Source organism: Astatotilapia calliptera, chromosome 3, assembly GCF_900246225.1.
Source record: "Astatotilapia calliptera chromosome 3, fAstCal1.2, whole genome shotgun sequence".
Taxonomy (NCBI): domain Eukaryota; kingdom Metazoa; phylum Chordata; class Actinopteri; order Cichliformes; family Cichlidae; genus Astatotilapia; species Astatotilapia calliptera.
Genome location: NC_039304.1, coordinates 33,914,710 through 33,932,774, shown reverse-complemented (window position 1 = coordinate 33,932,774; position 18,065 = coordinate 33,914,710). Strand labels below are relative to the sequence as shown.

Here is an 18,065-nt window from a genome sequence, read left to right as displayed (position 1 = left end):
TTGAAATTTACGCTTAAAAGTAAAACATTGCGAATTTGGTGCTTTATTCAAATGCAGCTGAGAACAGGTGCAACCTGGATTTAAATAAACTGAGTGTTTCAGCTGATCTGAGGCTTTCTGGGAGTTTGTTCCAGATATATGGAGCATAAAAGCTGAATGCAGCTTCTCCATGTCTGGTTCTGACTCTGGGAACTGATAAAAAGCTGGATCCAGATGACCTGAGGGATCTGGAAGGTTCATACTGGGAGTAGGCAATTTACTGAGACATATAGGGAAATGCAGGATAAAAGAAAAGGGGGAAAAAACAGAGGCTGTACAATTCTAGCGAGCTTGAAAGCCAACATTTGGTATGACTACATTTATTCATCAGCACAGCATGAACTCTCTTAAGCAACTTAAATGCTCTTCAGGAATAGTTCTCTTAGCTATATGTCCCTCCAGTCTTCTTGAGGGACATTCAAAGCTCTTCTTTGTTTGGGATTACCTTCCTGCTAAAAAATGATGTCACTGCCAGTCAGACACTTCTCAGATTGCATTGCATGGTGGATCTAAATATGATGGTACTTTTCCATTACCGTAATTTTAAAGAGATCCCCAACACCATTTGCTGAAACACAGCCCCAAACCTCGAGAGAGCCTCCACCATGTTATACAGATGACTGTAGACACCCACTGTTCTACCACTCCCCTAACCTCCTCTGTACTGTCCAATTCTTGTGAAGTTTTGCATACCTCAGCCATTTCTCTCCATTTCCCTTCCTTAAGAATGGCTTGTTGATGGCCAACCTTCCTCTGAGGTTACTTCTGATGAGCCTTCAGTAAACGGTACATAGATCCTCTGTCAGTTTTTCTGGATTTTTTCTGTTTACTGTTCATCTGTTGTAGATATTTGTTTTAGGCTTGGCACTCCCCCCCCTCTATTTGTCCAGTTTTTCTTGCACCTAATACCAAATTATGCCAAGTCTTCAGCTAGTAGCTCTTTAGAAACCAGCTTGTTGCTGTAACATACTCAAACTGTGTTATCTTTGGAATTATTTGTGTCTAAAAAAGTGCCACTTTAAAACTGGTCCTGTGCTAAGTTATCTGGTATATGCAGACATAAAACTGGTTCCTCCCGTGAGTTAAATGCCCCCTTTTATGCTTGAATTTAAAGAGAAAAAAACATTCTCCCAAAGATGGTCAGGTACAAGGACTGAATATGAATATGAGTGACAAAGCAGCCCACATTTAAAGAAAAACTTTGAAAGACTTTCAGAAAGCCTTGAGAACTATTGCTCATCAAAATCTTTTAACCTATGGGCTACATTAATGCCTGTACTGCAGAGTTTAGGAAGGCTACACAAAACAACATTATCAGCTCCCCCTTGGCACAATGAACTCTGAATAAGAAGCTTGAACTGTATGAACATGGCTGTGTTTACAACATGACAGTTTTCTGAGAATATGACCTACAACCACACTAACCAAGATAATATTTAGCCCCACATCTAGCAACAGAAGCATGTGTACATCATCTGATCAACAGCACCCCCTGTTGATCAGTTAGACATTAATTCCATGTACTTGGTTGCCGTTTTATACATTTTATACTTTTGTTAAAATGAATGTGAAAACACAGGACAGATAACAAATCATTTATTTTGCTAGACAGATGAAACAAACTGAGCCATGATAGCAGCAATTCAACTATTAGAATATTTACACTATCACATCACACCAAGGACACATGTAACCCTTTACAATGTAAACACATGATACAAAGACATATTTCAATGCTAGAAAACAAGCAACTCTATCCCACCAAAAAATGAAGAAACCTGCTTTCTGCACCAAATACCTGCTTCTACACTTAAGGAGTTCGTGTCCTGAACATTGTGAAACAAGTTTCCACAGGTGAACGACAGAGATGCTTGTCTTTAAATTCTGTTTGAGAAATTCAGACAGTGAAAGGTGAAAATAAGACAAACCATTAGCAAGGATTGTCTTTGACATTATTGTTTTTTTTCAAAGAATGAGATTGTAAAATGTGAGGTAATATAAGGACATCCACTGTGTAATCATTTCTGTATTTTATGAAAAGAAAATACTGTAAGCGTACACCGTCTCTGAATGAATTACACTGCAGTTTACATCTGTGCAGTGAAATCATATTTGGTGACAAGTATCAGTCAAAAATGATAACTACATAAAATTATTAAAAAAAAACAAAACAAGTGTTGGTACAATGATTTTCTGAATAAAAATAAATTTGTCAAGTATAAGGTTGGGAGTTCTGAACTGCTTCTGCAGAGCAGCAAACACCACAAACGTTGCCTTTAACCATCAACGTCCATTCATTTCACAACATAAAGAACCAAAGGTGAAGTGTTGTTGGTCGTCCCGTGAGCGTGTCTCTGTGTGCATCTCCGCACACACGATGGTGAGAGAATGTGTGTTTGTGTTATTGAGAGAATGCCTCGTCTTTCATCAGCATGCGTGGGCTCTCCTGGTTGTCCATGCGACGTCTGGGACCCATCATGCCTAGAGGAACACACACGCCATTTATTTATTCAATCCAGACACATAATTGATTTCAACTGGTGTTTAGTGTCTCAATCACTACACTATTACTGGTTCTAAATTATATGTGCACCAGACAATTTATTAAGTACAGCTGTTCAACTGCTCATTAAGGCAGATATCTAACCAGCCAATCACATGGCAGCAACTCAGTGCATTTAGATATGTAGAGATGCTCAAGACAGCCTGCTGAAATTAAAATTGAGCCTCAGAATAGGAAAAAAAGATGATTTAAGTGTGGTTTAAAGAAAACAGAAAATATCCAATGAGCAGCAGTCCTATGGGTGAAAGTGCCTCATTGATGCCAGACATCTGGAGTATGGTAATAACCACAATACAGTTAAGGTACACAGAAGAGCATCTCTGAACGCACATGTTTAGCCTCGAAGCAGAAGACCACAGCGGATGCCCTTCCTGTTAGCTAAGAACAGGAACCTAAGACACATTTCCTGGCCAAATTTGGACAATAGAAGGTTGGAAAAACATTGCCTGGTATGGTGAGGCTTAGTTTTTGCTGCAACATGCGTAAAAAAAACAAAAACAAGAAACCATTGATCCATTCTACCTTGTCTCAACTGTTCAGACTTCTGGTGGCAGTGTAAGAGTGTGGGGAAATATCTCCTTGGCACAATTTGGCCATTATCAATGTGGACCAGAATCTCTGAGGAATGTTTCCAGCACTGCGTTGACCCTGTGCCATGAAACATGAGGGCACTTCTGTGCACAAATGGGGTTCCAACCCAGCACAAGAAAGATGTATTTAATAAAGTGGCCAGTGAGTGTATTTTGAATTATTTTTATAATATGCTAGCTAGCAGAAATTGTTAAGTTTTTTTTTAAATATTTCTTTTTAGTTGTACACTTGGTTTATACCAGTAGGTGCCTGGGGGTAGCTGTAGCTCAGGTGGTAGAGCAGGTCGGCTACTAACTGGAAGGTTAGATCCCAGTCTGCTCTAGTCTGCATGCCAAATATCCTTGGGCAAGATACTAACCCAACATTAATAAAACATGGCATCACACGTCCATCAGAGTGTGAATGTGTATGAATGTTAGATAGGGAGCAATTAACAACTTAGAAAGTGCTTGGGTGTGATTGGGTAAATGTACAAGTTGTATAAAGAGCTTTGAATGTTCAGAGTAGAAAAGCGCTATATAAGAACCTCATGTTGCTACACTGTGAAGTTTCTTTATTCTACAGAACCAAACGTTCTACCGCATCATACTTTGGTGTGGTAGAAATCTTATGAAGTCAGGGATGTGACACATATAGAGAAAGCAAAACAGGATATCTTTATAGCCACCACAGTCTGAAGCCAAACACCTTTAACACTTCATTATGCGACCAAATATATGGTCATAGTTTCCTGTTGAATTACACTCATTAATAGTGGCTAATAAAATCAGCTGACGTTACCACGTAGTTGACATTTGGGACAATAAAATTCACCACTTCACTTTATTCTATTAGACATAGATTATTAGGGAATTCTTGTGTAATTTTGCCCTTGAAATCACTTACATGGGGATAGACTGGTAGAAGCAGCAGCTACTTTTGGCTGCTCCCTTATTTTTAAAGGGTTGCCAAGCGGGCAGCTCTGCATGCTTGGTTTGGCAGATTTCTTTTTTCTTTTTGATGCAACCTCAAAGGGATTTGTGTCTCCTCCTGCGATCGGGCTGAGGAGTTTTCATTTGTTAGGCGAATGTGTAAACCACTACAGTATGGACTGTACTGACAGATAGGCGTAACCTGGAAACATAATACCTTCAGCCAGACCAATATAAGGACAGAACAAAACATGTTTCATACACTGTAATGTGAAAATGATTCTATATGCTGACTCTGCTATGCTTCACTCTGGTATCCACTGTTATAAAGTGATCTGTGGGTAATTTAACTAATAGTATACATATGACAGCATATAGCAAAGCTGCACTGTTTTAAGATCTGATTACATACAGACAAGCTCCAGCAGGAAGTTAAAATCTTGTTTTCACTCACTGTTCTTATGCTTGAATGATTTGGATCTTCTTGGTGAGTTTGGATTCTGAGGTGGAAAGACAAAATATTTTATTTTTGAGTTTTTACATGCAGACAAATGCTGGGGCTATTAAAGCAGCAATGCCCAACATGTTTGTTTAGTTAAAGTATAAGGTTTGATGAAAAAAAAAAGTACCTTATCAGATTTCCTTTTCTTGGCTGTAAAAGAAAGATTTGTTTTAGAGATTTAACTCAGAGTTAACAAATATTAGTCACATTTAAATTTCACGCATGCGCAGCCCAAGACTACGAGAGCGTCACCTTTCTTTTCTGCCCCATAAGACCAGTCGTTATCATTGACGTCATCATTATCCTCTTGGTCACTCTCTGACTTGTTGTTGGTGTTGTTACCAGTGACTATTCTGTAAAAGAGGAACAAGCAAGGTATTGCGCGCACGCGCGCACACACACACACACACACACACACACACACACACACACACACACACACACACACACACACACGGAGTGAGTCAGCATTATTCACTGCAAATAACAGTTTGATTATGAAACAAACCGACTTCAGGCTGAAACTGATTTTTTTTGTTTTCTTGTTTCTGGAGTTCATAAGATTATCATTATTCACTATGCTGCAGGCAGCATAACGCCTGCAGCATATTTAGCTTATATAGAATACTGTGCAAAAGTCTTGAGCCCCCCCTTTCCATTTATGTTTATTTTGCTAGGAAGATGAGGGATAGGTGCGGTGATTTAATGAAACATGGAAACAGAGTATATAAGGTATATATATAGAGAATATGGGCAATTCTAATGAGTTTCAAGTTTATGATATGCCTTTTTGTTCTGTTCTCTCTCAAGATAATCGCACACTGCCTCGACATTGAGGTCCTGGCTCTGGGAAGGCCAATCCATGACTTACCGGTATGGTGTTCCGTTGTGTGTTTTTATATCCGGGTATGCTTTACCTGCACTAGCAGTGTGATTGGGATCATTGGCTTGCTGTTGCCAATTATTTTCCAGATATTATTGCATGATGAATCAATATCTGGGGGTTTTTTTTTTCCCCACAGTGGTGACAGGGCCTCCAATGTGTTTCACAGATGGCTGTAGAAACTCACTGCTGTGCCTCTTTCCTGACCTCCACAGCGCATACTCACAATTTCACTTATGTATATATTACTCCATCAGACGTGTTTCAGTGGATTTTCAGTCCAGTTCTTGTGTAATTTTGCATGTCTCAGCCTTTCCTCTCTGTTTCCCTTCATTAAGAATGTCTTCTTGACAGACAGCCTTCCACTGAGTTCATTTCTGAAGAGGCTTGGATGAACAGGTCCTGTTTCATCTCTTTGGTGTACATAGTTTTTTTTTTTTTTTTTTTTTTTAAAGGTCTGCCACTACTTCTTTTGTCCTCCACTTGTCCAGTTTCTTTGACACAATGCACATCACCCCAAGATATCCCAAGTTTTTGGACAATAGCGCTGTGGGAATCACTGTGTTTGTGCCAAAAAAATAAATAAATTTTGGTTTGTCAAACTGTGTTTTCTTTGGTGTTTTTGTAGATTCAAAAAGTAAAACTGGAACAAACTGCAAATTGTTGTTACAGGTTCCCGGTTGCAAAAAGTAAGAAATTAAAATTAGTTCATTGCCAAGTTGTCTTTTATGTGTAGACACAACACTGGTTCTGTCCTTGAGTTCGGCACCTTTTATATGCTTGAATGATTCACAGGTCAGTGTTAAGTAACTTAGCAAACAAAACTAACATTCCTTTAAAAATGGTCTAGTTAAAGCAGCCAATGTACAAAGAAAACCTTTGAAAGACCTTCAGAAAGCCTGGAGTTTCAAATATATGAACCATCTCTCAAAACCACTTAAAAAAATGCCAAGAACATGTGGCTCCTTGGAAGCCATAGTCAAACACCTTGGTTTTCAGATTCATAAGACAACACGGTGAAAACATTTGAGATTACCACAGCCTCTACTCACACAGAGTCTCAAATCAGCTGTGTTGGCTGCTTTTTTAATGCCCATACCTGCGGTTGGCTATACGGCTGCTGTTACGTCCCATCCCCAGACATTTCTCCAGGTGTGGAGCAAAGCGTGAGGCAGCAATACTCCGGCTACAGTTGGGACATACACACTCCTTGTTTTTCCACTGGTTGTACACTTGGCCAAACACATCCAGTCCTGGCTGGTCCACAATTTCTGGAAGTCGAAATAAAGTCATTTGATTTATACGTTAATTATTCTCTGGTGTACACTGGCTGATATTGAAGAAACAACTCAGCTTTACTTGGCTGAAGAAAAAAAGAAAGAAAAAAGAAAAAAGTCTGTGCTCACCGAAGTCCCTCATACTTTCTTGGTCCGTGTCATCCAGGAAAAAATAGCCCTGCTTTACTGCCCGGTGGACCTCAAAGCAAAGTCCCAGGCAAGCATCCTCCACTAGGTCAGACAGGATGTCCTGAGCTAGGGCCTGGCAGGGAAGAGAAAGACACACAGTGTTGCCTGATTGCTTTATTGTGTTTTTGTTCTGAAGCAATTCAGCCACACGTGTCTGCAGATACAATGTGCATTTCCAAGTCTACCAGAAGGCTTCCACGCCATTGTACCTCCAGCTTGCTGTTGTCCAGGCTGGACACTGAAACCTCCTCCATTTTCATTTGCCAGAACTACCAGATGAGCAGACACTGCTGTGGTCATGCTGTAGCTCAGCAAGCATTGGCCAAAACAGGGCTGCAGCGGGAGGGATACATAAGTAAGCAACACGGTGGCAAACAATGAATGCAAATCAGTCTGTGGGTGAGATGCGTGGACTTACAACTGCACGTTGAACACTGCCAGGGAGTCACTTCCCAACGTTTTAAAACCTGGGGAAAAAATGACATTAACTTGGCATGGTGGGTGTTTTTCCCCCTTTTAAGCACTGCAACAACTCAAAAAACCAAACAAACAAACAACAACAACAGACGAAAGAAGGAAAACGTGACGCTACAGCGGTGCTCCGAGTATTACCGTGTAACGAAAGTAGCTTAGCCCTAACCTTGGAGAAGAAAACAAAGAGCTTGGCTGTGAATGGGCTGCTTGCGAGATGAATTGAAAATGCCAAGAGGTTAAAGGAGAGGCGGTATCGTACTCACGACCCCCCTCAACAGCACAACTACACAACACGCACAGCTACTAGCCAAACATGCTAATCCTGTCACATTAATTAGAAGCTATGCAACACATTTAGTTGTGACTGGCTGTGTTATTTTATTATGTTGCTGTTTTTTTCTTCGACGCTGGAGAAACAGAGTAACAACGAGGCTCTTCCCCGAACCCCGACACCGCTGCTGCACTGCGGCTGTGCGCCTTTCAACTCCCCGTACAAACACCCAGCAAGGGTGGGAGTGAAGGGACAAAGCGACGCCCCAACCCTCACATAAAGCTCACCGACGGATAATAAAGCAGCCTCAACCCAAATCCCCTATTAATTGTGTTTATTTACCTGTTTCGGCAGGCACCCATCTTTACATCAGAGATCAGGCAGGAGCAATCGATCGCTACACGAGTTCCCACCAGCGATTGCTTCCTCTGCTCTTCTAAACCAACTCCAACAGAGTAGTGATGGGATTTCCGACTCTTTTTAGAGAACCGGCTCTTTCGCCTAAACTCACTAAAAAGAGCCGGCTCTTCAAGTTTATTTGTTGCTTTAATTAATTTATTATTAACAATAATATAAAATTATGCACAAAATGAATTACTAATGTAAAAAAAGTGGTTTATTTATATATGTTTATATAAAAATATATGTAGTGGCCTCTAGAGACAAAGCACATACAAATTCCAAAGCAGGTACAAATTCCAAAACACATTTCTAGCGTTAACTGAACTTCCAAGACAGAGCTACCATAGATCACTTAAATTACACAATTGAAAGCATATGTGTATTTGTGTATTTATACACAAACACTGATATATATTCAAATAATTAAAAAAAAAAAAAGATTGTTTACCTGAAGCGGAAAAAAGTGTGAGAGAGAGGGTCAGAGAAAGAAAAAGAAAAAAACAACCACCCACGGCTCGCATCCTGCACGTCAAAGATCCGGCTCTAAGAGCCATTTCGTTCGCGACACATCACTACAACCGAGTGTTTACCTCCCAGGGCAGCATGTGACTGTGTTTCCCCCACGCCGCTTACCAAAGAGCTACACTGTGCCTTTATTTCACTTTTTTCCCCACCACCCCTCCTAGTTTTTGCCCGGTTATTTGAATTTTACAGCCAAGATTAAACAAATCTTTAGGCAGACTTACAACATTTATCGCAAAAACACGTGGGACGTAATAAAAAAAAAAAGGCCATCAAAAATCCAGAAAATCACACCATTTTATCTCAAATAGGTGTCTACTGATAATAAACCTCCCAGTCATGTTTGATAACAAGATGAACCTTCTTAACTGGGACATCCCCCCCCTTTTTTCTTTAATAGTCAAATGAAGATAAGCCTGTTTTCATTTTAGTAAGAAATACCTTTTGTCCTTTTTTTGCTAGTTATTTTTCCCCATTTCATACCAACCTATGGATCCATCCCGACTGAAATCCAAAGATTGTTACCAGACAGTATAATTGCTGGATTAACAGGATACAGGCAAATACAGACTATCAAGAACATACTACTACTACTACTACTAATAATAATAATAATAATAATAATAATAATCTTCAGCTTCCATTTATTCTTATTTTATTAACTTTGCAAATATAATTGTCTGTTTTGGTCCCACATTTCTTTTGTAGGGATCTAGCCACCCTAATTCACAATGGCTTCTCTATGAAACCACATGACACACACACGTATCATCACATTACAAAAATAGCTAAATATAGGTGCTGTCAGTATATTTATCTTTCTTTCAGCACCACCTCTGTGTGCAGCATAAACAGCATTCAAATGGACTATAAAACAGACCAGAAATTACAGGAGACACAGATTTGAGACTCTGAATCCTGAATTCAAACCTGCAGGAAAAATCAGTATGTAACTGCAAAAAAGGTGGAAGTAGTACCAGAACTTCCACGGGTGAAGAAAAAAAAAAAAAAGCTAGTGAAACGATTTAAGCTGTTTTTAATCAGACTATACATTTAGAGACACAAGGCAGCTCAGTGGCCCAGTGGTTGGCACAGTACATCACAACATGAATGTTTAGGCTCGACTCCTCCGTGGGTCAGCAAGAATCACCTCCAGATTTCTCCCACAGTCCAAAGACACACATGGTAGGCGAACTAGTGATTTTAAACTGGCAGTCGGCGTGAATACATCTGTATTAGCCCCATCACAGACAGGCAACATTCCCAAATGAAATTTATGGATCGACGATATGCACGGCGTTTTTACTCCCCAGTGTTCACTGAGAGTAAAGTTAAATAATTGGACACGTAAGTGCCAGGAGGCATTGCCAAGAAGGCTGCAAACTGGCAAAACTTCCTTCTGTAAGGAATCTGAAAACACCCCAGTGTGTTTTGTGTGTTTCATCATTTGAATGCATTAACTTGCAAAAAATGATTCACAACACAACAGACAGATTAAAATTCCAAGCATCGCTGCAGCGTCCATGTAAATATAAACCATCTTGCTTCAGTGTGGAAGTCAGAACAAACCCTTAGACGGTGAAGAATGTGAGGTTGTGAGGTTTTTGTCACCCACTCGAGGGCTTTTCCCTCTCTTCAAATTCAGAACAGCATCTGAATTTTCTGCATTTGGTTTTTCAGCTGTCCATCTCATCACCAATTAATACATGTCAAACATTATATCATCTTCTTCCTCCTCCTCGTCATCATCCTGCAGATTAACGGGGGACATTTCATATTTAGATGGACTGAATCATTTTTAATAACAAGGAACATGAAGGAAAAAAGGGTCTAATATTTCACAAACCTCATCAAAGTCCAGTATGTTGTCGTCTTCATCATCACTGCTGCTCTCGATGATTTCGTCTTCTGAGTCCTGCGTGACATACAAAAAAATTAGAAGAGTGCAGCTTAAAGAACATTTTCTTCATCATAAAAATTATACTATTCCCATTATCACTTATTCTCATTCCCCCTGAATATACATTGCTATATTACATTGACTTCTCCGACATTTACCTGAAGCTCTTCAAGCATGATGTAAAAATGTGAGTCATAAGTAAACCCTGTGAATAACTTGACTGCATTCATATCACGAGCATGAACTTGAACATGTGGGTGTATTACTTGGCGCTTGCTGTATAAATATTCAGACTTACTGATGGCTGCTTCAAAAATAGTTCGTCCTTGTCAGAATATTTCGGTAAGGTGTCCTCAAGATATTTTAATTTCTGCAATAATGGATAGGAATGTTATTATATTAGAAAACAAAAGACAAAAACAGGAGACTGAATTTTGAGGTACTCACACGAGGGTTCTGTTTTTGATACTCATTCTGCTCATCTGGAGTCAGTGTCTTTAAAACAAAAGTGTGAAAATTTAAATACTAATTAAAACTTAAAAAAAAAAAATGAAAATTATAAATAAATATTTTCCTACCTTAAACCACTCCTGCAGCTCGATGGAGTATTTCCTCAGCTTTTCATTTACTTTTAATTGGTACCGGGACTTGTCCTTTATGGAGAGTTCATGCCATTTTTTGTTGGCCGCAGCAAAGCGGTCTTTTGCATTTGGGATTTTTTCTTTTAGAATTTTCATCTGATCCTGGCAGAAAGCCACGTTGACAGACCTATAAAAATAAATAAAATTAAAAATTGTCTTTCAGGATTTCATTTGTCGAGTTAAAATTAATCCTTGAAGGTGAGTGAGTTTGACAACTATGCTCACATGGATGGCATCTTGGGCTCGCCGGGTATTTTCTCCTTGGTTTTCCTTTTGAAAATCTGCAGATTTATAACAAACGTGTTGATTTCAATGCCACGCAGTTAATACTTACATGAATGAAAAGAGAGCTCAGAAAACAGAAAGCTCTTAGAGGCAATTGCCAACAGATAGCTGAAAAGGTGACAAATTCCAAATTCCCCAAAAGTATCAAAGAAAAATGTTTGTTCTGTTAAATGAAAGTGGCAAAGTGTTGGCACCTTAACAGGACAATGTGTCATTCCCTCACTCTGGTAGTGGATTTGAACCATGAATATTCTTGCATCAGTGCTGAACACAGGACCAAGCCATACTCAGCTAGCTCTCCTGCCCCTTTGGTCTTTTGCTTTTTCTTCCCAGTGGAAAGGAACCAACACTTTTGCACATGTCTGTACATTTGTTATTATTTATAATAAAGAGCAAAGCATGTGGTCCAAACGCCCTTCCAGATTAAACAAATTTTCCATTTACTTGCAATGAACAGTCCTCTCACCTTACGCTTTGTAGGAAAACTGATCTTTGTTTTGCGGAGGACCTTGTTCCGCTTCTCCTCATCTAAACTCTGAAGATGAGAATACAACATAAAGTCAGCATTCACACAAAGCCCGTGAGATTTGTTAGCAATGCTGCACCTATGATCTTAGAACTTACCATTAGATACGTATGCAACTCACTTTCATACCGCATCTTCAGCTGAAATGAATGAACTACATGTTCAACTCTGCTTCAAGACATTATTAACATAACCCAACAAGATCACCTTGATTTCAAAACTTTGTTTTGCATCACAAAATAAAAAAAGTAATTTATGCTGCTATACCTCTTTGGAGCGTGTGTTGTAGGCTTTTCTCTCCTTTTCACTTAAATTTCGCCACCTCTGGGACCACTCTTTTATGTAGGCTCTTGTTGGGACACTCATACTACCAATCAGCTCTTTGCAGAATAAATTGTAGCCACTTCTACAGATATACACACAGAAAACAAACAAACATGCTCAGTAGCCTCTTCACAGAAGACTAGATGTGATTTTAAACTACATTAAATCAAAGTTAGCATTAAACACAGGCCGCACAATCACACAGGCAGTCAGAAATGCAGTTTTCCAGCATGTTTGTTCAAGAAACTCAACACTTAGAACACCAACAACAAAATATTGTCTTAAACTAATGCACCATTACTGTGCCCATGTATAATCTTTATTCTTAATACGCTAAACATACGCACTGAACACAAACATAAAATTTGAATAGAAAACCAGAGCTATGCAATACACCAATTTCTGGTATCAATACCAAGTAAATAAAGGGCCTGTGTTGCAGAAACAAATACACATATCAAAACTTAACCTATAAAAGACAGCTTATGTAATGGAGAGAACTGATTAAATGTGCCATAGGCTATAAATAAAATGAACATGACAGTTGCCAAGCCAAGTGTGTGTATGTATGGCTTACATAGGTGGCTTGACAGGCAGACCCTCAAAGTCCTCCTCTGACTCACTGGTGCTTTCAGGGACCACCTTCTTCCTTTTGCTCTTCTGAAGGGATTTGCCATATTTTTCCCTGAAAGACAAAAACATTTGTTTGGCTTTCCCCCCCCTTCTTCTTGTACAGGCAGCCTACTGGGCCAATCCCACACATACACAGCTGGGAACGTATGTTTGTCTTTTACCTCAACTCCACCCTCTTATTCGTGAATTCTTTATATGCGTTCCTGTATTTCTCCAGATAAAATGCCTGAAAAAGTAAATAATTCATGACTTAAAATGTGAGCTTTTCTGACGATGGGAACAGGCAGTGTTGTAGTGACAGCTCCTGATATACTTTACCTTCTTTTTGTCGGGGAGCAGACTGAATTCTTTGCTTGCGATTTTCATCAAACCTGCACAGCTCATCCCTGGATTCTTCTTCTTAATCTTGGAAAAGACTTCCTTGTAATACCAGGTATTTACGGGCATGGGTCTCTTCGGGTACTCTGGATGGAGCTAATTTTTTGGAAATGTGAATACTCAGTAGAGGGCAAGTACAAGCAACAAAGGAATACACATTTAACGCTATGCACCTGACCAGCAGTGTGTAATCCATGTGGCCAAGGAGATACTGCCCAGAGCCATGGCATGTTCCAATGCTATAACAGTCAGCTGTTGTTCTGCAGTACACATACATGGCTTGCTGTGTAAACATTTCAAGCATAATCTTTTACTAGGTAAAAAATTAAATGGTACAAACAGTCTATTTGGCTGAAACAGTCTTTTTGGAACAGGAAGGGGACGTCCCCAAACTGTTCTTAAAAAGCTGGGACCATGAAATTGTGCAAATTGCTTTGGTATGCTAAAGCACTAAACTTTTCTGTCACTGAGATTAAGGGCCAGAGAACAACCCCACACTGAACGCCTAACCCAGACTCATCCATCAGATTGTCACACAGAGAAAAATGATTGCACTTGGTGGTGTGAGGCTTGGATGCAGCTGCTAAGCCATGGAAATGCACTCTTCAAAGCTCTCTACCCTCTTTTTTTGATCTAATCTGAATAAGAAGTTTGGGGATGTCTAGAGAGTGACTCTGCAAAAAAAATAAATAAATAATAGCGACAAAATTTCACAACTGCACTTGTTGCATGGGTGGCATCCTATCACAGAACCACACTGGAATTCACTGAGAGCTTTAAAGCAGCCCATTACTTTTGGATTTTGGTCCTGCGTAAGACTGAGGAGGCGCTTTTGATAAAAAAATATTTTTTTTTTGTAAATGAAGCGATTCACATGACATTTAAAAGACAGCTTTCCACAGGCCATTTTTATTCACAAACTGGAGGTATAGAAATTGTTATGATTCTGTACCTACTAGAGATGGACCGATCCGATATTACGTATCGGTCCGATACTGATGTAAATTACTGGATCGGATATCGGAGAGAAATAAAAAATGTAATCCGATCCATTAAATATCAAAGAAGCACCTCACAAAACTTGCGACACAGCGTAACTCGGCTCATAACCGTAGCACGTCGGAGCAGTGTGCTCACGTGATAGAGCGGCTGTGTGTACCAGCATTTCATCTCCGAGGAAGTGATCCCAGAGAGAAGTAAAGCAAGTGTGTAAGTTCATCTCTAAATGTTTGTAAAGCATTCCCACGTTAAGCTTAACAACCGATATATGGAGCGACTTCCTCTTTTCTCTCCCTCCCTGTCCTGCTGCTATTAATCGTGAAACTGATTAATGATCAGCTGATCGGCATTTCTGTCTCGAGTCCGTCTCTCTTGTTTGTTTTTGGCCCACTTTGCACCAGAAAGAGGAAACCAGCGGCTGAACAACAGCAGCACGTTTAAGTTTGATAAGCTGTTGTTAGAATTTATTTAATATTACTTTCTACACCAGGATCTTTTTCTATGTAGCTGACAGCTGGTAACTGTGCAGGGGCGGATCTAGCAAAGTTTAGCCAGGGGGGCCGATAGGGCATGAACAGGGAAAAGGGGGCACAAAGACATACTTTTCTTTCTTATTCTCATTTAAAATTTCTAGCTTTTAATAAATAATTATCCGAATCTTACACCCAGAGTTTTAATCTGATGTAAAATGTATATCAGTCCATTACTGTATATAGTAACTATTAAGTCTAATATACCCTAGTAAGCTATAGTACTTTTTCCTTTGGGAAGGTACCATCTGTGCAGTGTGCAATTCTGTTGAAGAAAGATGTTGAATCTATTTAATTATTCTTGAAAAATAATTTATTTCTGTGCATTTTTTCCCCACACTGCATCAAATTAAAGTTGATTACGTCGAAAGCTAAATTGGCTAGTCATTCATATGTATATTAGGTTGTTACCTGGGAATTCTGGAGGGAGGGGAGTGGGGGTGTGTGGATGAGGGGGTGGGGGAGCTGCTAAAAGCTGTGAACTTCCTTTTGTGTTTCATCTTGATGCATTCTCAATCATCCAGGGAAATAAATCTCCAAAAGTCACCAACTTGGAGTGTTTCAGTTTGCCATCTTAGGGAGAATCAACACACATGGGTGTATGTCCTTTGTTGCTGAGATTTATTGATAAAAAAAGTACAAAAAAACCAACCATTTGTACACATATTTACAAATAATAATAAAAAGTGAGTGAGTACATTTCAACATTTTCAGCAATCACTCACAATCCTGGCACTGCCACGGTATCTGTAGTCTGCATTTACCACATGTGTATCTGTAGCAGTGAACACATCGCACAGTGGCATGATTGTTCTTGCATTTGTGTTTGACCTGACACATGGCTCTTTTTCCAGGGCTAGGTGTGGAGGGTTGTGTCCAAAGCAACTGTTCTTTTCTTGCCTTCTTCGCAGCTACATGAGAGTGAGCCAACTCTCTTGCAAGCTCCACCAGGAAGTCCACCCGTCTTTCCTTCGTCCCGGTGCATGCTTGATACAGCACATGTGCATTCAGTGCTGCCATGTCAATCATGTTCGCTGCAATTTCCAGTGTGTGGGGATCATTTGTCACCAACTGCATCACGTGCTACAACCCTGGTCTACATATCACCGTTGATGAACAGCTTTTCCCATCAAAGACTCGGTGCTGTTTCCTGCAGTATATTGCAAGTAAACCTGACAAGTTTGGGATCAAGTTTTGGGTGGCTTGCGACCTAAAATCCAAGTACATTTGCAATGTCTTCCCATATCTTGGCAAGGACCCCAATCGTCCCACTGGGGAGAGACTTTCTGAAAATGTAGTAATGAGGCTGATGGAACCATTCCTAGACAAGGGCAGAAATGTTACCACGGACAATTTTTTTCACATCGCTTTCACTTGCGCAAAAACTTCTTAGACGGTGTGTTGATTTCTCCCTAAGATGGCAAACTGAAACACTCCAAGTTGGTGACTTTTGGAGATTTATTTCCCTGGATGATTGAGAATGCATCAAGATGAAACATAAAAGGAAGTGCACAGCTTTTAGCAGCTCCCCCACCCCCTCAATCACACACCCCCACTCCCCTCCCTCCAGAATTCCCAGGTAACAACCTAATATACATATGAATGACTACCCAATTTAGCTTCCACTTGGCTGAAGCTAAAGCTTAGCTAAAAGCCTACCAGCCATTTGGCTGCTCTCCAGGTTTTATAGGTAGAAAAGCCAAATGGCTGCTCTCTGGGAGTTTAAGTGTTTTAAGCATCATGAGGTGGAGGGTGGTTCCCTATTTTTTTTCGCTGGGAGTTTGCAACCCTATTAGTTAAGTTGCTTAATATTTCTACTAAGTACTCTTTAAAATACCAGAATAGGAAGGATGGAGTAGGTTTAAGGTCATTAGATTGATCAGTATTGCTGAACTATGAAATATTTTGGGTGCAGTGTATTTTTTTACATACAGGTATAACAGAATAGCATTACTGTTGTTGTTTATTTAAACTTGAGTATGAACTTATACAAAATGCAGCACGATATTAAAACAAAAACAGTTTTATTGATTAAAAAACACACTATATCGGATTCATATCGGTATCGGCAGATATCCAAATTTATGATATCGGTATCGGACTTAAAGTGGTATCTAGTACCTACCTTTGCGTTATTGAGGGGATCAGAAAGGACACTTTCAGCTTCCACAATGAGCTCTGTGAGGTTGCGAACCTTCCGCATCTGAGAAACAACAAGGATATGTACAGTGTAAATCATATATTTGCTCAAGTCTGGCTCTTAGCAGTGAAACAGGCAATGCTGAAGTGAAACTGAAGATTTGAACATCTGCTAAAGAATAGTTAGGGATACTGAACTAGTAAGTTACTAAGTTAAAGTTAGAATTTGACCCACCTTCTGAATAACCTCTTTCCACTTTTGTTTGCATTCCTCCGGAGAAAAAGGAGGGAAGGCCACTTTCTCCCAGTCTAGAGTTCTCTCTCCATGGGTATAACTGAGCTCTTTCTTGTCATCCAGGATGTTGGCTTTCATTGCAGCGAGAAGTTTCTGGAGGTTTTTCTTGCACCATCCTGCACACGTACAGAAAGCACAGTCAACCACGACAAAGGATCCAACGGCCATTAACGAGATGTGAGCTTGCAAAGGCACTCTCATGCTGGGAAGAAAACTGCATATACCCACCAGACTCTTCTGCATTCTTTCCAGCGAGGCTCATGTTTCAAACAGAGCTTGTTTCATTCACACAAGTCCTTGGATGTACCGGCTGCACACAAACTACCCAGACATTTAAACTAAACCACGTTATTCTGCGTGGCAAAGTTAGCTAGTTCGCTAAGCTATCAGACTGATCTAGCTTAAGTTAAAAAGTTTTTACTTTACTGCTGCTGCTCACCCAACAGTACGAAACAAGGCGTAAAACACACGCTGCTCTGTTGGGCAGGAAGTAAACGCGTGCCAACTAGCCAATGAAAAGTGACATTCTTCTTCTTCTACGGGTTTCCCCGCCCTTCTTCTTCGTCGTCTTCACGAATAATTGCACAAATTGGCGCAACACTGCCTTTATCTGGTGGATTGTTGATCAGACGGTAGATTAATGGGAACTCTTTTTTTTTTTTGTCATTTTATACGATCACAAAAAATGAGTTACCCTAAACCATTTTGTAGCTTATAAATCAAATAAACTACAAAATGTTCTTTCAGCTGTTTCTTCTTAGTACCACTAATAAGATTTGCAAATCACTGCA

At 39.8% G+C, this 18,065-nt stretch overlaps 2 protein-coding genes across 5 annotated transcripts; both read right to left on the bottom strand.

The window, feature by feature from the left end:
* Positions 1-1,618: 1,618 nt before the first annotated feature.
* On the bottom strand, positions 1,619-8,164 carry atxn7l3b (ataxin 7 like 3b). 4 transcript variants are annotated; one of them, XR_003272006.1, is made up of 10 exons: positions 8,043-8,164; positions 7,374-7,422; positions 7,165-7,288; positions 6,896-7,028; positions 6,589-6,760; positions 4,859-4,959; positions 4,734-4,756; positions 4,559-4,604; positions 4,079-4,306; positions 2,458-2,520 (listed from the first exon to the last, which is right to left on the bottom strand). XR_003272006.1 is itself a non-coding variant. In XM_026163037.1 (9 exons), exons 3-9 carry the CDS (start codon positions 7,213-7,215, stop codon positions 2,441-2,443), a joined length of 606 nt encoding a protein of 201 aa, XP_026018822.1. In that variant the 5' UTR covers positions 7,216-7,288; positions 7,374-7,422; positions 8,043-8,163; the 3' UTR covers positions 1,619-2,440. The 4 variants fall into 4 exon arrangements, 3 of the variants coding, with proteins under 3 accessions (XP_026018822.1, XP_026018823.1, XP_026018825.1); XM_026163037.1 differs by lacking the exon at positions 4,079-4,306 and having other exon boundaries at positions 1,619-2,520; positions 8,043-8,163; XM_026163038.1 differs by lacking the exons at positions 4,079-4,306; positions 8,043-8,164 and adding an exon at positions 7,568-8,013 and having other exon boundaries at positions 1,619-2,520.
* Positions 8,165-9,262: 1,098 nt separating this feature from the next.
* LOC113019369 (nucleolar transcription factor 1-like) lies at positions 9,263-17,813 on the bottom strand. Its single transcript, XM_026163036.1, has 15 exons — positions 17,503-17,813; positions 17,215-17,390; positions 16,966-17,043; positions 13,252-13,407; positions 13,095-13,159; positions 12,878-12,985; positions 12,244-12,382; positions 12,075-12,116; positions 11,917-11,985; positions 11,391-11,446; positions 11,103-11,292; positions 10,972-11,019; positions 10,823-10,894; positions 10,471-10,539; positions 9,263-10,374 (listed from the first exon to the last, which is right to left on the bottom strand). Exons 1-15 carry the CDS (start codon positions 17,534-17,536, stop codon positions 10,324-10,326), a joined length of 1,353 nt encoding a protein of 450 aa, XP_026018821.1. The 5' UTR covers positions 17,537-17,813; the 3' UTR covers positions 9,263-10,323.
* Positions 17,814-18,065: the final 252 nt, after the last annotated feature.

Bases quoted from the DNA above. Each gene is read 5' to 3' on its own strand.
- atxn7l3b (XM_026163037.1), bottom strand. From the start codon at position 7,215: ATGAAAATGGAGGAGGTTTCAGTGTCCAGCCTGGACAACAGCAAGCTG. The intron at 4,960-6,588 runs GTATGGGCATTA...CCTCTTTTACAG, and splicing joins AGCCGTATAGCCAACCGCAG to AATAGTCACTGGTAACAACA. The intron at 4,605-4,733 runs GTACTTTTTTTT...TTTCCACCTCAG, and splicing joins AGAAAAGGAAATCTGATAAG to AATCCAAACTCACCAAGAAG.
- LOC113019369 (XM_026163036.1), bottom strand. From the start codon at position 17,536: ATGAGCCTCGCTGGAAAGAATGCAGAAGAGTCTG. The intron at 17,044-17,214 runs GTGGGTCAAATT...GTTGTTTCTCAG, and splicing joins GGAAAGAGGTTATTCAGAAG to ATGCGGAAGGTTCGCAACCT. The intron at 11,293-11,390 runs GTGAGCATAGTT...TTATTTTTATAG, and splicing joins GAGCCCAAGATGCCATCCAT to GTCTGTCAACGTGGCTTTCT.